The 19,680-nt window shown below is 42.7% G+C and overlaps 2 protein-coding genes and 1 pseudogene across 4 annotated transcripts in view; 2 read left to right on the top strand and 1 right to left on the bottom strand.

Moving 5' to 3' along the window:
* Positions 1-6,806: 6,806 nt before the first annotated feature.
* Positions 6,807-8,935, top strand: LOC114900758 (annotated as a pseudogene).
* Positions 8,936-10,817: 1,882 nt separating this feature from the next.
* On the bottom strand, positions 10,818-15,256 carry PFN4 (profilin family member 4). Its single transcript, XM_029231751.1, has 4 exons — positions 15,140-15,256; positions 14,711-14,848; positions 13,801-13,906; positions 10,818-10,846 (listed from the first exon to the last, which is right to left on the bottom strand). The coding sequence occupies exons 1-4, from the start codon at positions 15,254-15,256 to the stop codon at positions 10,818-10,820; spliced, it is 390 nt and encodes a 129-aa protein (XP_029087584.1).
* A 1,102-nt stretch (positions 15,257-16,358) lies between these two features.
* Positions 16,359-19,680, top strand: part of FAM228B (family with sequence similarity 228 member B) — a 41,233-nt gene continuing 37,911 nt past the window's right edge. For 2 of the 3 annotated variants that reach the window (XM_029231749.1, XM_029231748.1), the window contains exons 1-2: positions 16,386-16,598; positions 17,098-17,225. In XM_029231749.1, the coding sequence (XP_029087582.1) occupies positions 17,130-17,225 (96 nt within the window). In that variant the 5' untranslated portion in view covers positions 16,386-16,598; positions 17,098-17,129. Of the gene's footprint in view, positions 16,599-17,097; positions 17,226-19,680 lie in introns of all 3 variants that reach the window. The other variant, XM_029231750.1, reaches the window with a different exon arrangement.

The following is a 19,680-nucleotide window of genomic DNA, read 5'->3' as shown; positions in this document are numbered from 1 at the left end:
TTAGAGGTCAGGGTGTGTCGCGGCATCAGTGAGGGGCTCAGAGTTGAGGGTGAGGGCAGTTTGAGGCCTGAGTTGGGGTCAGCAGTAAGCATCAGATGACAGGGTGGAAGGACCACAGCTTTCCTTTCTGGCTGCTGCCCTAAAGGGTAGATAACCTACCTTTGGAAGAAGGGGTGACCATCTTTTGTCCAGTCCTGTGCTAGCCCTGCAGTGGGCAGAGAAGAGGCAGTACAGACTGTGGATGGAGGATGAAGAAGGCTGGGGGACAGGTCACAAGTCATGGATGTGGCTGTGCTCACTGGAGGCTCACAGCACCCTAAAAAGGCAGGCAGGTTATGAGGTCCAGATGGAGAAACTGAGATTCAGAGCTAAATGCCTTCTAGGACCTCAGAGCTAGTCAATGCAGAGCAGCCGCTTGAACTCAGGACTCCTGAGTTAGGCTTTCTCAGCAACACTCTCACCTAAAGGCTTCCATTGAAAGAGGAGGAAAAAGGGCAACAAATGGAGAGAAGGAAGGACACTGTAGAAATAGCTGGGCCTCACAGGAGAGAAGGAGGTATTGCTACGAAGTTGTAGGGGAGTTTATGAGGTTTCCCTTGGTGCTACACAGACTTTCTCCATCTCTGAGTGCACTATCCTCCCAAAGGGTCAGCACAGAGCTCTGCTGCAAACCCCAGAAAAGTTTTTTGGTGTTTTTTTGCGGTACGCGGGCCTCTCACTGTTGTGGCCTCTCCCGTTGCGGAGCACAGGCTCCGGACGCGCAGGCTCAGCGGCCATGGCTCATGGGCCTAGCCGCTCCGCGGCACGTGGGATCCTCCTGGACCAGGGCACGAACCCGTGTCCCCTGCATCGGCAGGCGGACTGTCAACCACTGCGCCACCAGGGAAGCCCATGATTTTCTTTTTTTTTTAATGTATTTTATATGTATATATTTATTTATTTATTTTATTTTTGGCTGCGTTGGGTCTTCATTGCTGCGTGTGGGCTTTCTCTTGTTGTGGCACACGGGATCAGTAGTTGTGGCTCTCAGGCTCAGTAGTTGTGATTTGCGGGCTCTAGAGGGCAGGCTCAGTAGTTGTGGCGCATGGGCTTTGTTGCTCCGTGGCATGTGGGATCTTCCCTGACCAGGGATTGAACCCGTGTCCCCTGCATTGGCAGGTGGATTCTTAACCCCTGCACCACCAGGCAAGTCCCAATGTTGATTTTCTTAAAACAAAACATCCCCTGCTCCAACCCCTTTTTGTCAAAATATAAATTTTGGGATTGGATGGTAATTTTCAGATGAACTGGTTGCAGTGGCAGTATTCCACAGTCCTCTACATCTCTGGCCTCCAAAGGGACTCCCCAAAGGTTCATGTTTTAGCAGAACAAGAAAGATCTTCTGTGTAGGAATGAGGTGGAAGCATGTGTCCCAGAAACCCAACTGATGTGAGGGTACAGCTGCTGCTGCTTATCCTGAAAGGTAAATGGGGGTGGGGCTATAATCTCTCCCAGATGTCCTCTGAAGGGTTCTGCGCAGTTCTGCTGAGTCACCTTAACACAGCAGTTTCTGTGGTAACCAAGCCCAAGCTAGGGCAGCCCAGCAGCTCAGTGGTGACTCATGGTTCTGGAACAGCCTAAGGGCTGACCTTTCCCTGGAGAAGCTGGGGCAGTTCAGCTCTGGGTACTGTGCCAGCTTCTGTCCCTGCATGACTTTCTCTGGGCTCTTCCTCCCCTCTCTCCATGGATACTCCATCCTTAGGTTGGCAGGGCGAATCCCAGGAGCAGGGATTCGGGAAGGCTCTAGGAGAGGAAAAGGCTTGGAGTCCGCTTGGTGGAGTTGCCTGTTTGGTTACTGCCCCTGCCATCTTCCTGGGCCTATGGGCCTAGGGCATCCATATCGCTCAGGGCTCAAGACATTTCTTACTCCAGGCAGTGGTTTTCACACTTTTTTATTTGCAAATAGACAAAAAGCCTTTTCAAAAACTATGTGTCCCCTCTCACATTTTTAAGTTGAGATCTAAAATATTTCATCTTAAATTTAAGTAGTGCAAAAGTTATGATTTCTGGTCATAAATATTGAATTTAAAACTCTTATATCAGGCTTTTAAATGTGTCAAGTGGAATTAAGATTTCAGAGCAATTTGATACTATAATCATCCACTAAAAAGTACCCAAACAAGTTCTTTAAACAGAAGTTTTAAAATTTTATTTTTATTCCAATATTTACATTTTCATTCTACATAAGAATTACATCTGCTATATTTTATGCTTTATTGATCATTCTTATCTGCAACAAAATATATGTAATCCGACATATATTTTATTTACTGTGACCATAGGGCTATAAGTGTTAAATTTCTTCTGGATTTAATTATCATTACAGTATTATTAGTGCACAGCTGATCAAAACATTATTTTTATGTTATTTAAAGTATTATTTCAGGGGAATTTCCTGGCAGTCCAGTGGTTAGGACTCTGTGCTCTCACTGCCAAGGGCCTGGGTTCAATCCCTGGTTGGGGAACTAAAATCCCATAAGCCACATGGTGCGGCCAAAAATAAAAGTATTATTTTAAATGTTAGTAATTATTGAACATAAAAAGTAAAATTTTATTGGACCGTTAGTGAAGCTGAATTTTTCTAAATAATTATTATATCTGTGGATGAATATTAATTATTGCTAGAATGAGACTGGGCTCAACGTTAATTTCTTTCTGTTTTTCCTTTTTATGGACAAGCTCTGAGAAACCTAATTTGCATAAATTAGATGGGAAAGAAATTTCATTATAGGAATGTCAGCCAATTATTTGAATACCTCTGAGTTATATGATAAAAACCATATAATGATCTATCATCAAAAACTATTTTCAGTGATCTATTAGCTGGCAAATTAATTAGGTATTCCTTCAATTTTGTTGAAAGCAAAGATTTGGAAACCACTCAACCTGTAAAGGATTAGTTACCCAGTCATAAGTGTCATTCCGGTTCTCAGCTTCTGGGATTATGCCAACAAATCTTTGCAAAGATTTATCAAATGATTATTAATTATTTCTGCTACTTTTTCACTTAGAGGCACTTTGTTTATTTTTATTTATTTATTTTATTTATTTATTTTTGGCTGCGTTGTGTCTTCGTTGCTGTGTGCAGGCTTTCTGTAGTTGCAGCGAGCAGGTCCACTCTTTGTTGCCGTGGGTGGGCTTCTCATTGCGTTGGCTTCTCTTGTTGTGGAGCACGGACTCTAGGCGCACAGGCTTCAGTAGTTGTGGCCCCTGGGCTTTGTTGCTCCGTGGCATGTGGGATCTTCCCAGACCAGGGCTCGAACCTGTGTCCCCTGCATTGGCAGGCGGATTCTTAACCACTGCACCACCAGGGAAGCCCCGAGGCACCTTGTTTAAATTGATATACTCAGGAAGATATGGAAAGTAAAAGTGTTAATTCCAGTAAACTTTTGCTAAGACAGTTTTTGGACCAAATTCTTTTACCTTATCATGTGCTTTAAATATATTTTTATTAGGGGAGGGGAGGGGTAAGCTGGGAGATTGTGATTGACATATACACACTACTATATATAAAATAGATAACTAATAAGAACCTATTGTATAGCACAGGGAACTCTACTTAGTACTCTGTAATGACCTATATGGGAACAGAATCTAAAAAAGAGTGGATAACTGTATATGTATAACTGACTCACTTTGCTGTACAGCAGAAACTAACACAACATTGTAAATCACTATACTCCAGTAAAAATTAATTTAAAAACTAAATACCTTTTTATTAATATTTTGGAGTTGTAGACTTAACCCATTTATGAAAAACAGCTGTGACATTCTTATTGGCAAAGCCAGCCATCATTGTTTTAAACTAATCAGCCAAGTCAAATTACTTTCTATCAGAAAAATTTCTCATTTTTCAAGTAATCTTTTTTTGTTTTTTTGGCCACAAGGCGTGTGGGATCTTAGCTCCTCAACCAGGGATTGAACCTGCACCCCCCCACATTAGAAGGCAAAGTCTTAACCACTGGACCACCAGGGAAGTCCCTCAAGTAATCATATTAATTCATGTCCTTATGATAACTGTCTTGCTTCTGAATTTTAAGAAACATAAAGACAAGTAGTCTTTCTCTCCTAGATGAATTATGATACAAAGATTTTCACTATTTCTCAGTGATGCTCTTTTTGCAATATTCTCTTGGGACTCTTCTTCACATATGATGTATTTTTGACACTGGAGGACGGAAGAGGTCATTAAATTTAAAAACATTGAGAATTTTCCTTTCCTTTGGCACCCTGCAGTTTTTACCCTCCAAGCCAAGCATCACAGTAAGATTGGGACTGGATGAGAGTAGGCCTTTCTTTTGTATACTGGGAGAAAGGCGGTTGGAGATGGGAGATGCAGGAGAAGAACTGGCATTACTGCTCAATCACAACAGATAAATTTTAGGAAAGTACATATGGAAGTTAAAGATCTGGGAAAAATGAACCCCTTAAGTCCATTCATGCCTGTATGTGCCATTTAAAGTCTTTGTGAACTACCAGGACACATTTCCCTGATTTGGAGACCGCTGTTTCAGAAGATCACCTGCTCCCTGGGCACTTCCACAGGTACTGTGTAGCTACCATCAAAGGATCCCTTTTGTGGGTCTCCCTGAGTAGCTAAGCCCAACTGGAACTTTGTAGTGAGAACTGTAGGAAGCAACTGGACCGCCTTACATAGGAGGGTTCCAGACAATGAGGCATTTGCCTTGATGAGGTTTATGAAAAGGGCTCCCACTAGGCACCCAACAGTGCAGTGTGTGTGCATCTGGGAAATGCTGGTAAGTAGCCAAGAGGCTTCATGATGGCCTTCAGTACTTTAGAGATCACTGTGATCCAGGGTCAGACCTTCTGCCTTGTAGGCTCAAAACCCCAGCTTGTCAGCATGTGGAGAGTAGGTGTACAGTCCACATAACTAAGTTATAACATTCAGATGTCAATGTGCTAATTTAAAAGGAGAAATCATTGGCAAGAGGTCTGACCCCAAAATCTATAGGTAGATCTACATGGAAAGCCAAATGGTGAGTGAAGATTCTGGACAAGGTGGGATGATTGAGATGAATTGAATGTTAAATACTTAATCTGGCTAAGACAGCAAGATATATCCACCTCTATACCTGGTACAACCTTGCCATTAAGATCAGAAGTGATATAATAAAATATATTTTAGCCTTTGTCCCTGGTTCTTGGCACAGAGTTCCTGAAACTCTTGGAATTTTGTGAATGATAGGAGTGTCTTTTGTTATTCATGCTAATGAGGGGCTGGATATCTTTAGAATGGGGGCTAGTCACTAGTCAATTAGATTAGAGGGTTGAAATTTTCAGCCTCAACCCCTGATCTCTGGGGAGGGGAGAGGGACTGGAGACTAAGTTCAATCAGGTGGCCACTGACTTAATTATTCATGCCCACTAATGAAACCACCATGTAAAAACCCTGGAACAATGAGGTTTGGAGAGCTACCTAGTTGGTAAACACAATGATGTACTGAGAGAGTAGTGCACCAGAGCATGGAAGCTCTGAGCCCATTCCCACCTCCGGTACCATGCCCTAAGTATTTCTTACATTTGACTGCTCCTGAGTTGTATCCTTTATAATAAACCTGTAATCATAAGTATGGCACTTAAGTTCTTTAAGTCATTCTAGGAAATTATCAAACCTGAAGGGCGGGTGGTCAAGGGAACCCCCAAATTTGTAGCCAAGTCAGAAGTGTGGGTAACCTGAGGACCTGGGAGTTGTGGCTGGCTTCTGAGGTGAAGGCAGTCTTACAGGGCTGAGCCCCTTAACCTGTAGGATCTGCACTAACCCCAGGTAGTTAGTTCAAAATGGGATTGAATTCTAGGACGCCCAGTTGCTGTCAGAAAGTTGCTGCTAGAAAATACCAGACAACTTGAATTGTTTGCTCAAAGATCCTTCCACCTGGAATGGCCCAACCAGCCTTTGCTCCCATGACTCCTTTTCTAGGCTTCCCTGGCTGACCAGCTTCCACTTTTTATGGTTATATCTCCCTTCTACACACATCAGCATGTTCAGATGTTCTAGTCTTGTGGGTCTGAGTGCTATTCTTTGCATATCTCTGCTCTAGTCCACTCTGTTTTGATAATATAGTGTGACTTTAGCCTGAAGCATTGATAGCCCAGCCTTCTGTTTAGCTCTGGGCCTTGGCATGCCTGGACTCCTTTGGAGTTGTATCTAGAAGTCCCCAAATGTTTCCTGGCTTGTCCTGCAAACCTCATGAGTATCTCTGTATCATACAGGAGCAACTGTCCAATGTCACCATGATTTAGCACTGTCTGGATTCAAATAGTAACCTGCCTCTCTGGTCTCTGACTCAGCCAGTTCAATTGACTGCATTTCCTCTCTTTCTCATTTACTGAGGCACTTGGTAAGATTGCCTCAGACCCAATCCCACAAGCATAGGAAACTGATGAGTTAACAGCTGAATTACATATAACTCCCTCCCCGCCCACCTACCCCCACAAAAAACCCTGCCTCTTATTAACCATGGTGTAAAACTTCTCTGTTAACAAAACAAAACAACAACAACAAAACTACAGAGAGCTGTAAAGTTGCTCATACTCTGACCCTGAAACTCCACTTCCAGACCTAAGGAAATAATCAGAGACACAAAGAATTATGTAAAAGTTGTAAACGGCAGCGTTATTTACAAAGTGAAAAAGTGGATATAACATAAATATCTAACAAAGAGGAATACCATGTGATATGCAATGATTAAAATATTTTCTAAGCAATTAAAATTTTCTAAGCAATTTTAAATGAAATACAAGATTTTATAACATTATGCTATATGAACAGGGTGGGTTGTCAACCATCTGTGTTCATGATTTAGGTTAGGTTATAATGTATATATTATGGTCGCCACTCCCCTGCCCGGCCTGACAAGACGCGCCAGTAGCACGGCACCGATTCCTCTCGGGCTCGTGGGCGCTGCTCTGAGCAGCGTCACCCTTTATACCAGAAAGCTGGTGGGCACTATGGGGAAAAAATAAAACAAGAAGAAAGTGGAGGAGGTGCTAGAAGAAGAGGAATAAGAATATGTGGTGGAAAAAGTTCTCGACCGTCGAGTGGTAAAGGGCAAAGTGGGGTACCTCCTAAAGTGGAAGGGGTTCTCAGATGAGGACGACACTTGGGAGCCAGAAGAAAACCTGGATTGCCCCGACCTCATTGCCGAGTTCCTGCAGTCACAGAAAACAGCACACGAGACATAAATCAGAGGGAGGCAAGCGCAAAGCTGATTCTGATTCGGAAGATAAGGGGGAGGCGAGCGAAACAAAGAAGAAGAAAGAAGAGTCAGAAAAGCCACGAGGCTTTGCCGGGGGTTTGGATCGGAGCGGATTATTGGAGCTACAGACTCCAGTGGAGAACTCATGCTCCTGATGAAATGGAAAAACTCTGATGAGGCTCACCTGGTCCCTGCCACGGAAGCCAATGTCAAGTGCCCACAGGTTGTCGTATCCTCCTATGAGGAAAGGCTGACGTGGCATTCCTACCCCTCGGAGGATGATGACAAAAAAGACGACAAGAATTAACTCTCCTGAGTACCAGCCCCTGTCGCATCTGACTGTGGGTTTCAAGTGGGGAAAGAAGGAGTTCTACTTGTCTTGACACCGTAGGGGGGGCTTGAGAAGATGTCCTTTGAAGAGCCAGTATAGTGTCTGTGCCCTACAGCAGCCCAAGTGCTTTAAAGCTGCTACATGCTGTATAGTTTGCGCACCCATCCCAGTGGAGGGGAAGGAGGGTCAGTGTTTCAAGACAACCCATTCTGAACTTTGCTGAGAAAAGCAAAGGGCCTTCTATGAAGGACAAAACTTGCAGAATGGGATGTGGGAGAGCAAAAGATACTGTAGATCTTCAAAGAGCATCTCCACAACCCACAACCTTCTTCCCAATAGTGTTAACTCTGCATTTTTACAGCGTAGCATGTATGTAGTTTTTGGCTATTTCTGGTGTATTATTTGGGGTGGGAAAGAAGGGGGATGGGTTAGAGTCATTTTTGTTAAAATTTGGGGCCTGTTGGAAAATGGTGAAACAAAGGAAAGAACAACTAATGATGATTTGGTTCTGTGTCCAGAATATTTCATCCTTTCAAAAAATGTCATTGGCAACCTAAATGAGGTCTGTGAGAGACTGTTTAAAAGCTGTGAATGCCTGAAACTTAGAAGCCAAGGTGTTCCCTGCCTGAGCTTAATGCTGTTCCCAAAAAGCATTAAGCTTTGGTAACTTCTTAACTTCCCAGTTAAGAAGTTACCAAAGCTGCCATTTTGGGGGATGGAAACTGGTTGAGGAGGAAATGTCTTATTGGAGTGTATACACAGGCGGATCATTCTGTCTTAGAGGTGCTAATTCTTGAAATTGACAAGAAGACCCTTTCTTTTCCAATTTTGAAGTTATAAATATCAGCTTCTCTCTCCAAGCCACTGGCTGAAGTATTTGGGGAAGGGCAGAGGGTGGTATAGGAGATGGGAGAGTAGGCAAAGACAAGGGCCGGTGCTCTTAGGGTGGAAAACTCTTGGAGCCTCTGTTTTTTGAACTTTGAAACCATTGGTGGGAGGGTTCAGTCACTGACAGCACAAGTTCACTGAGTCACTTCAAGAGTTGAATGATTTCTGAAGCCCTGGTCTCAGGTGATTAAATTTTCATACTGGGGCAGTGGTTCACTTTAAAACAAAACAGATTTTTTTAATCCTAAGAATTAACTAAAACCCAAAATGCTGTCTTGAATCATGAGATCCATCAGTTCTTGACATCATTTAGACCTGCATCTAGAACTCTGTTGTAAAATCTTTTTAGGCATGTGTTAGGTTTCTGTGAAAACTTTTGTTTAAATGTTAAACTTCATACCAACACTGTCAGTTTTTGTCTCAATAAAACTATAGATTTATAAAAAAAAATGTATATATTATGTGCACTGAAAAAAGACTGGAAGAAAATAACAAAAACTATCAACAGTTGTTTTCATTTAATGTGAAATTATGAGTAACTTATTTTCTCAAGTGTTTTTATGAGTGTATATTACTTTTGCAATCAAAATTATAAAAGTTTCAAAAAGTACTGTTTATACCGCAGCACTGCTTGATGTCCTTTGAGTTACCCTGAAGAAAGTAGCCTTTTCTCCTTTGGCCCCATCCATCTTCCCAGTTTCATTTATCATTCTCTCATACATACTATTTTCCAGCCACACTGAACCTCTCCCCATTCTTTTCACACAACAGGAACTTGCATACGCTATTCCTTAAACCTGGAATGCTTTTTGCTCTCTTCTGTACTTACTTATTCTTCCAGATTCACTTCAAATGCATTTTCAGGCTCCTGAATGCACAGTTGATTGCTTTAGGCTTTGTGCTTTACAGTTCTTTTTTTCTATTTGTTACAGCATTTATCACATGGTAATGTGACTCATTTATAAATTTTCTTCACTAAATTGTAATCCTATCTGCGGTGGGGTGTATATATTATTTACTTTTGTATCAACAGTACCTAGCACACAGTAGGCTACTCAACGAATGCTAAATAAGTAAATTTTAAATGTACTTTTACCTCTAACTCAGAAAAGAATCAAGCAGCTGAACAGATAAATGAATGAACAGACTAGTGGTCAGCTTGACCACCCAGAACAAATCTGTAGTTCTTGGCACCCAAGCTCAGAAAAGGAATTGTATTGGAGGTAAGCTCCTTGAAAGGCTGTTATACAAAACCTGAACGTGGGAGAATTTTATAAACATTAACGAAAGACACTTTGCCTCAGATAGCATGCTTTTGGAATTCAGAAAACTGCATGATAATGTCAAGAAATGCCAGTGGCCTATGGTATTCCCTCCCTAGGGACACTTGGAGGCTGTGCAAACAGACTGGCCTGGGGTTGCTATTAGGAGAAAGAAAGATGCACCATGGCCAGGAATAATCAGGGTAGAATGCTGAATTTTCAAAATAGGTTATATATACTCTCTACCCTCATCGTTCTGATCATCACCCAGGAGGTGACCAAGAGGAGATGAACCCTTTCTGGGGAAGGCTGTATTCATTGACCCCACTAAGTTGTGTGGACTAGGAGGAAGTGAGGGAGGTGGAGTCAGAAATCTTTTTGAGTTGATTTTTTGGGAAGACCTTTCCAGTGCTCAACAAAATCAGATGCCTGCAGATGGTGGGGAGTGCGGAGTGTCCCTTGGATACCTTGACGAGTGGCCTGTTGTTGGGTGGTCCTTACATTGGTTCCCCTTTTCCCCAGGTCCCACAGGGGTGATGTGGACCAGACAGATGCCACACATGCAGTGAGCTGCACTCTAGGACAGGAACACTGAATTCAGGGAATCTACCTCTTTCAGAGCAAGCAGTAAGCAAGCTTGCCCTTGGTTCTGAAGGGAGACATCACTTCATTTTTCAAGGTTGCTTCCTGCAACATAACCCTGAAATGGTCTGCATGAAGAGTGGTTAGGACCTTGTATTCTTGGCATACCCAGCAAGATGTGTGGGAATACAGAGACTCATGGAGGAGTCTCCCAACAGATATGCCCTGTGAAACTATCATATGCCCTGTGAAATGCCTCACATTCATGCCAATGACCAACACCAAAAAAAAAAAAGGAACAAATAAAGTGGACTAAGTAATTCCAATTAAAGAAGAGGATCTCTTGAAATAAGAAAAATTGCTTCCTTAACTCATTCTTCCTTTTCAGTATCTTCTGCCTAGTATTTTTCAACCACAATATAAGGCATTACTTTTTCTTTAGGATCTATAGTTTTCTTCTAAAATCATAAAAGCTGTCTTTCATAGTCCTCTGATGACTTAATTTCCTTTTCTTCTTAGATATTCTCCTGAAAGAAAACAGAATATGGTTATTACTTATGAACAGTACATTATCACAATATGATTCATTCATTTATTCCATAAATGTTCGTAACTACCATGTGCTAGGCACTGTGCTAAGTACTTGGAGATATGAGGATGACTGGATAGTTAAGACCCAATCCCTGACTTCAAGGAGTTCATTGTCTATTAGGGGAGATATATGTTTGTATATATATACACACACACACACAATGCTCCTAGAATCTTTCATAATAAAAAATTGTAATAGTTCTTTATTTCCCAAATTTTCTATAATTGTCATGCATAATTTTTGAAAGAGAAAAATATAATTAAAAGAAAAACAAGTCAAGGAAATAGAAGTAATGAGACATGAGGGAATTCCCTGGAGGTCCAGTGATTAGGACTCAGCGCTTTCACTGCGGTGGCCCAGGTTTAATCCCTGGTTGCGAAACCCGCAAGTGATGTGGGCGCAGCCAAAAAAAAAAAAAATTGAGACAAGAGATAAGTAACTGGCTCCTGAGTGGATATCAGCCTCATCCATCCCTCATGAGCATTCAATCACTTCCAGGATAGCCGATCCCTTCCCAGAGTAGTGAGATCTTAGTGGAATGATGTCAGCCCTGTCCTTCTAAATAACACGCATTCTTTGGAGTCTCTTGTGGCCCTAAGCACTCTTCAGTGCCAGCCACAGAATCTACATTACAGTGGTCAGGCAACTTCTCTGGTCTTCTCCACAGGATACCTGGGGAATTAGCCCCGGGCCACAGCTGATAGGATAGCGTCTGGCCTCTTTAGAGCCTAATTGCTCATTTTCCTGGCTTCCTTTTCTGGATAGCTTTAATTCGATAATTAGCCCAGATATACAAGTCTCCGTTCTGTCCTCCTGCTCCTGCCCTACCCTACTGAAACTGAACCTCCCTTAAATCCTGACACCTGCTCAGGAAAGATCCTCGGTGGTTGTAATTGCCTGTTCCTCCCATGCTGGAGATCACCCCTCCTGTTAGGTGCTTCCTAAGTTGTGTCTTGCCTACGCTCAGTCCTATTTGCTCCTAGAATACCTCACTGCCAGCCGTGTAGCATGGTTTATGACAATCCATGCCAGGGAACTATTTATGACAACTGTGAAGGTCTGTACTTATATACATTTTGTGTGTGTGTAGTTTCTGTGATGGTAGTTAATTTCTCAATTAATCCTTTAAGATTCAGCTGTCTGAAAAATGGTGTAGATGATCTTATTTGCAAAGCAGAAATAGAGACACAGATGTAGAGAACAAACTATGGGTACGAAGAGGGGAAGGAGGGGGTGGGAGGAACTGGGAGATTGGGATTGACATATATACACTATTGATACTATGTATAAAATAGATAACTAATGAGAACCTACTGTATGGCACAGGGAACTCTACTTAATGCTCTGTGGTGACCTAAATGGGAAGGAAATCCAAAAAAGAGGGGATATATGTCTACATATAGATGATTCAGTTTGCTGTACAGTAGAAACCAACAAAACATTGTAAAGCAACTATACTCCAATAAAAATTAATCAAAAAAGAAAAAAAGATTCCGCTGTCTGGAGCCCTCCCAGATTCTGCTAGGCAGAGGTCATTCATTTATTTGTTCATCAAACATGCATTAATTTCCTACTCATCATTAGACACTGTTTTAGGGACTGGATTAAGATGAAATTTTTGCCTTCTAGGGGCTCACAATCAAGGTAAACAAAGGACTCTAATGTCAGTAATAATAAAGGTATGCATAAAATACATAGCACGGTAGAGAGAAGCCCAAGATCTGATTTGGGTTTTCAATGATAATTAGGAATTTGCCAACTGGATGTGAAAGGGCAGGGACAGAAGGGAAGATATTTCAGGCAGATAGGGCAGCAGTATCGTATAGAGGCATGGAAAGCAGAGACTATCTTAACCAGCTTTGATTTCCTAGTTTATTAGGATAGTGCCGTGCACATACATGTAGGTCGTCACTGAGAATTCGTTGAAAGAATGAAAGGTTGGCTGCTTTCCTCACTAGCAGAAGTAGATGGAGGATTCTACTATCTCAAAGGAGTGTTCAAGCAACTCCAACAAAAACTTTTTTTTAGAAATTTAAATTTAGGTGACTTCCCTGGTGGCACAGTGGATAAGACTCTGCGCTCCCAATGCAGGGGGCCTGGGTTCGATCCCTGGTCAGGGAACTAGATCCCACATGCATTCTGCAACTAAGAGTTTGCATGCCACAACTAAGGAGCCTGCCTGCTGCAACTAAGACCTGGCACAGCCAAATAAATAAATATTTTTTTAAAAAGTGACTACTAAAACTGCTAAAAAAAAGAAATTTAAATTTAGATTAAAAAATCTAAACACAGATACAATTTATCATTTATTAAGCTCAACTCTCATAGATATAATTTCCCAGTTAGTTCTACATTAGATCTTTATTTTAAAATGTAGAGACATGGAAGGGGAATGCAGCAGACACCAATAAGCCTGGCTCACAGTAATTTATTTTTCTGTAGAAAATCCTTTTATAGAGGATGGCCCCCAGCAACTACATCTCTGCTTTTTAACCCTGCCTTTCCCACCTCCTAACCCCAGCTGACTGATATAAAGGTAAATTATATGATCTAAGACTTGTCAGATCAGGGTTCTAAAAGAAATTAAGAGATAGGATGCAAGGCTTGACCATGACACCACCAGGAAAGGAGGCAGTCTGCAATGGGATGGAACAAAGCTGACCCTCTTAGGAGGAGAGACTAGAGTAGAGTGCTAGCAGTGTTCCAGTCCCTGGAATCCATTTTCCTTGTGGCTCAGCTGCACTCTGTCCTTTCACCGGTTATATAAGTAACCCTGGTACCCTTCCAATAAATTCCTCCTTTCTACCCTAGCTGGTTTGATTGGGTTACTTGCAGTCAGAAGACGTGACTACCACAGGGAACAAAGACAGGCACTGGGAGCAAACTTACCCAATTTCTCTGTGGCTTCCACACAGACACTAGGATACATGCCCTCAGTGTAAGTTGCCACCAGAAGATACAGATGGGTCTTCACAACAACCACACCAGTATTTTCCTGGATAAAAATAAAACAGAATGCCCTCTTGGTTCTAGTTACAGGACAAGAAGTTAAGCGCCAGCCACATTTTTCACCATTTCCTGACTTCCATATTCATTATGTTTGTTTTTGGACTCTCCACTCTTTTTCACTAATTTAGTTGTCAAAAAGTTTTAGACTGTTGTAATAACAGCGTGTGTATTCTGAAAAAAGCTCCTGAATTGATTGTAATATACCCCTATCCCAGTGAGAACAACAGATGTCACGGAAAGGAAGTACATTTTGGAATTAGATAGCTCTGGGCTTGAATCCCAGCACCTCCATTTTCTGCTGTATGACTATGGAAGAGTTATTTAACCTGGTTAAGCCTCAGTTTCCTCATCTGTAAATGAGGCTACTTATTTTATAATGTGGGTGAAGTGTGCCTAACCCATCATATAGGGCATACAGAAATATGACTGTCATCCCCTTAATTCCTTACAGGCAACAGTGAACCAACAGACGTTTTAAGCACAAGAGTAATATCACTTTGTTTTTTAAAGAAGGAGAATGTAGAGTATGAGGAATATTGCAGTGGAGAGAGACAGTTCAGGCAAGGTTCAGTTGATAAATTCTGGAATGAACATTTCTCAAAACTAGGCTCTCTGTTAGTACTTTCTTTTACATGTGCCTTCCTGGCACTAGACTGCTATCTCAAACATTGCCATTGCAGTAACAGGCTTAGTCTGTTTTAAAGATAGTATCAGGAGAGGCACTGAAAATTGGAGTCAAATTCTTTTCTTAAGGTTTTTACAAAGTTGTCTTCAAATCTTGAACACTCACACTCTTAGCATAAAGAGAATAGTCATCTGCCCGGACACATTTGTAGTCCTTCTCCTTGAAATACAATCCTTCTCTTCTAGTTTTCAAAGGGTTCTTGGCAAATCCATCCACAAGTGTTCGGACATCACTGGGCATTACCTGCAGAGGTTAAATAGACTAGAAGTTGGCAACCTATGGTGGACTGGCCAAATTTGTACCACTACCAGTTTTTGTAGGCCTGCAAATGAAGAATGGTTTTTACATTTTTAAGTAGTTGAAAAAACAATCAAAATAATAATATTTTGTGATATGTAAAAATTACATGAAGTTCAAATTTCAGTGTTCATAAAGTTTTATTGGAACATAGTCACTCCCATTCTTTTGTGTATTGTCTATGGCCTTTACAGAAAAAGATTTAAACTCTTACGCCCAAACCTGTTTTTTTCTTACACTAAATCCAGGTGATGCTACACATAGGCTCTGCCCCTGGAGTTTGATGAGGGCTGCACTGTCTACATGCTTTGTTCCCAGGAGTGTATCTAACAGTAAGTTCTGCAAATGGCTCATGCTCCCTCAGCCCTGAAAAAGGGAACTGCAGTTGAAACCATCTGCTCTGGCTAGCTTTTAAAAGCCCTGTGAATACAAATGTCCCTAAGACACCCTGGACAGCTTTAATATCAGCATGTGCACTTTGAAAAGATGAAGGGTGAAAATGGAGTTCCATCATCCAGTGCCCACCAATACTCAAGAGGAAAACAGAATCATAGAAAATCAGTTCACAGAGAGGGTTATGAGTTTGGAAAATCACAGCTCGTAATTTTCTATCTGTGTCAATGGTTTGCATCAGAATCACCTAGGATTAAAACTAAAAAAATTAAAAACCTGACGAAATGGAGAACTACTGAAGTAAACAAGACTAAATGAGATATACTGGTCATGAGTCCTCACGTTCCTTTCCCACTGACCAACATCAGCACCAACTATGGACACTGATCAATACCCCAGGGGACTAAAAACACCTTAAGGAACCTAAAGCGACATTTTCCGCACAGGTTCCCAAGTCTTCTTGGGCCCTCCTCATCGGGACAAACTCCACAAACACTCGTCATTCCAAGGAGCCCCTAGACCGCCACTCCCTTCGCAGCGATTTGGCCCACGGGGCTTCCCTGGAGCGGGGTTACTGAGGGCGAGGGAGGGTGTGTTAATGTCCAGTCTGGTTGGCTGCGGAGACGCACAGGAGGGGCAGAGGATTTGCGGGATCGCGGCGGGCCTGACCAGGAAAAGCCCCCTTGCTGTCGGGAAGGAGCCCAACACTCAACCAAAGGCTGGCTTGAAGCGCATGCGGCGGTCAACGGACGCGGAGGGAGGCGGGGCGAGAGGGCGACGAGCCCAGCTATTGGCTGCGGCAGCTGCCCGTCACCGAGAAGCGCTACGGCTCCGACCGCAAACCACGACCAGCCGTTGGGCGCCGGAGCTACGATTTTTCTGGTTTCTTCTCAGCCAGGCTGGTCTGCGGTAGCGCATTTGCGCGGGGCTCAGGGACGCAGCGGCCGAGTCTCCGGACCGGGCGGTCCCGCGGAATTCAGAGTCCACCGGCCGCCTCGGCGGCGCGCGGACTACTTGTCCGCCGCGGCGGAGGGGTCGCGGGGTGCTTCGACCGAATCTGTGGACGCGAAACGTTCTTAATCTACCGAGGCGACGGGCTCGAGCTGACTGGACCTCAGGTGGGATGGGCTCACTCTCCCGCCGCAGCCGACGACTCAGGCGCTGTGGGCTGTCGGGCCCGGCCCTGTCGTGGTGCCAGAGAACCGAAGGCCCTGCTAGTCGAGGGAGGGGAGCTGAGGTACCTGTAGCGGCCTGCAGCTTTTCCTCCAGGCCGGGCGGAGGCCACTCGCACCTTGCCAGCGGGGTAGGAGGGAAGGGGCGGGGTCGTGGGTGCTTCTCCCTCAGGCACGGGCTGGACGGGGCTGGGGGTGGCGGTTTGGGACTCTCAGAGCTTGAAGACAAGCTAATTGTGTTCAAAAGCCCTTCCTTCCTTCTCTGAGAAGCCCATCCTGGGTGTGCTTCAGGAGCCAGAAGGCTGCAACTCTGCCCACTCCGAAAACTGCAGATGCGACTCCTAGAGGCCAGGCTGAGAATTGCCACACCGGCTCCATTGGGCCACGTTGTGGGAAGCCTGGGATTCGAGGGGACGGCGGGTGGGTCTGGAGAGAGCTCCCCTGCTTAAAGGAGGCTGGCTCGGAAGACACCAGCAGAATCCTGGGTGAAGGCCCCTCTCCTTAGGGAAAGTGTGGGTGTCTAAAGTTCAGAATCCGTTCCATGTCCGTTCACGGCCACGAATAGTGATTATTAATCAAATAGAAGAGAATGAATCTGAATTCTCGTTACTAAGTAAGCTGATTTTTTAGTTTTTCTAGGGGCTCTGTTATTTGTGAACACAATGAAAAGTTCAGACAATGATGTGATAACTGACAGACTTACCAGGCTCAAGAGCTCAAACGAATGGCTGGAGCCCCAGCCACGTTCCTTCATGGAGGTACAGTAGTAGTGGCATTCTGAAGTTTATACTTGGGTGGTTGCACTGACAAGTGGCCTGTGCTAAATATATTATTCTCTGTGTTTTCTATTCTATTCTTTATTATCCCTTTCTTTCTATTAACCTTGTGTTTACTTTGCTCTCCATTTTCTAGTTTAACATGGGTTATATACCTTTTCTAGTATAACAGAGTTATGAAGTTTCTCCTGAAGCACTGCTTTAACTGCATCACCCAAATTTATATATGTTGTGGTTTTGTTTTTTTAGATTCTTTTTTTCTACACATTTTTATTAAGGTATACTTGATATACAATAAACTGCATGTATTGAAACTGCATGTACAGTTTGATAAATTCCTAGCTATGTATTCACACATGAAACCATCACCACAGTTGAGACAGTGAACATATTCAGTACCGCCAAAGTTTCTTCATTCTGTCCCTTTGTGAGTGCCCCCTCCCTGCCTGCTTTCTATCACTATAGTTTATTTTTCTTAAATTTTATTTTTATTTTTAAAAAATTTTTTTGAATTTTTTTATACAGCAGGTTATTAATTATCCATTTTATACATATTAGCATATACATGTCAATCCCAATCTCCCAATTCATCCCACAACTACCACCCCCAACACTTTCCCCCCCTTGGTGTTCATACGTTTGTTCTCTACATCTGTGTCTCTATTTCTGCCCTGCAAACTGGTTCATCTGTACCATTTTTCTAGGTTCCACATATATGTGTTAATATACAATATTTGTTTGTCTCTTTCTGACTTACTTCACTCTGTATGACAGTCTCTAGATCCATCCACGTCTCTACAAATGACTCAATTTTGTTCCTTTTTATGGCTGAGTAATATTCCATTGTATATATGTACCACATCTTCTTTATCCATTCGTCTGTCTCTGGGCATTTAGGTTGCTTCCATGTCCTGGCTATTGTAAATAGTGCTGCAGTGACCATTGGGGTGCATGTGTCTTTATGAATTATGGTTTTCTTTGGGTATATACCCAGTAGTGGGATTGGTGGGTCATGTGGTAATTCTATTTTTAGTTTTTTAAGGAACCTCCATACTGTTCTCCATAGTGGCTTTATCAATTTACATTCCCACCAACAGTGCAAGAGGGTTCCCTTTTCTCCACGCCCTCCCCAGCGTTTGTTGTTTGTAGATCTTCTGATGATGCCCATTCTGACTGGTGTGAGGTGATACCTCATTGTAGTTTTGATTTGCATTTCTAATAATTAGGTTGAGCAGCTTTTCATGTGCTTCTTGGCCATCTGTATGTCTTCTTTAGAGAAATGTCTATTTAGGTCTTCTGCCCATTTTTGGATTGTGTTGTTTGTTTTTTTTTTTTTTGGCTGTACGCAGGCCTCTCACTGTTGTGGCCTCTCCCGTTGCGGAGCACAGGCTCCGGATGCGCAGGCTCAGCGGCCATGGCTCACGAGCCTAGCTGCTCCGCGGCATGTGGGATCCTCCAGGAGCGGGGCACAAACCTGTGTCCCCTGCATCAGCAGGCGGACTCTCAACCACTGCGCCACCAGGGAAGCCCTGGGTTGTTTGTTTTCTTAATATTGAGCTGCATGAGCTGTTTAGGTATTTTGGAGATTAATCCTTTGTCCGTTGATTTGTTTGCAAATATTTTCTCGCATTCTGAGTGTTGTCTTTTCATCTTCCTTTGCTGTGCAAAAGCTTTTAAGTTTCATTAGGTCCCATTTGTTTATTCTTGTTTTTATTTCCATTATTCTAGGAGCTGGATCAAAAAAGATCTTGCTGTGATTTATGTCAAAGAGTGTTCTTCCTATGTTTTCCTCTAAGAGTTTTATAGTGTCTGGTTTTATATTTAGGTCTCTAATCCATTTTGAGTTTATTTTTGTGTATGGTGTTACAGAGTGTTCTAATTTCATTCTTTTACATGTAGCTGCCCAGTTTTCCAGCACCACTTATTGAAGAGACTGTCTTTTCTCCATTGTATATCCTTGCCTCCTTTGTCATAGATTATTTGACCATAGGTGTGTGGGTTTATCTCTGGGCTTTCTATCCTGTTGCATTGATCTGTATTTCTGTTTTTGTGCCAGTACCATAGTGTCTTGATTAGTGTAGCTTTGTAGTATAGTCTGAAGTCAGCTCCGTTTTTTTCCCTCAAGACCACTTTGGCTATTCGGGGTCTTTTGTGTCTCCATACAAATTTTAAGATTTTTTTATTCTAGTTCTGTAAAAAATGCCATTGGTAATTTGATAAGGATTGCATTGAATCTGTAGATTGCTTTGGGTAGTATAGTCATTTTCACAACATTGATTCTTCCAGTCCAAGAACATGGTATATCGCTCCATCTGTTTGTATCATCTTTAATTTCTTTCATCAGTGTCTTACAGTTTTCTGCATACAGGTCTTTTGTCTCCCTAGGTAGGTTTATTTTTCGGTGTTTTATTCTTTTTGTTGCAATGGTAAATGGGAG

Source organism: Monodon monoceros, unplaced genomic scaffold (assembly GCF_005190385.1).
Source record: "Monodon monoceros isolate NGI ecotype Baffin Bay Population unplaced genomic scaffold, NGI_Narwhal_1 Super_Scaffold_19, whole genome shotgun sequence".
Classification (NCBI taxonomy): domain Eukaryota; kingdom Metazoa; phylum Chordata; class Mammalia; order Artiodactyla; family Monodontidae; genus Monodon; species Monodon monoceros.
Note: the sequence above shows the minus strand (reverse complement) of the source record. Positions and strands in the feature narration are given on the sequence as shown.

Coding starts and splice junctions, on each gene's coding strand:
- PFN4 (XM_029231751.1), bottom strand. CDS start 15,256: ATGAGCCATTTGCAGAACTTACTGTTAGATACACTCCTGGGAACAAAG. Junction 14,849..15,139: donor TAGCATCACCTGGATTTAGT/GTAAGAAAAAAA, acceptor TAACCTCTGCAG/GTAATGCCCAGTGATGTCCG. Junction 10,847..13,800: donor GGAAGCCACAGAGAAATTGG/GTAAGTTTGCTC, acceptor GTTTTCTTTCAG/GAGAATATCTAAGAAGAAAA.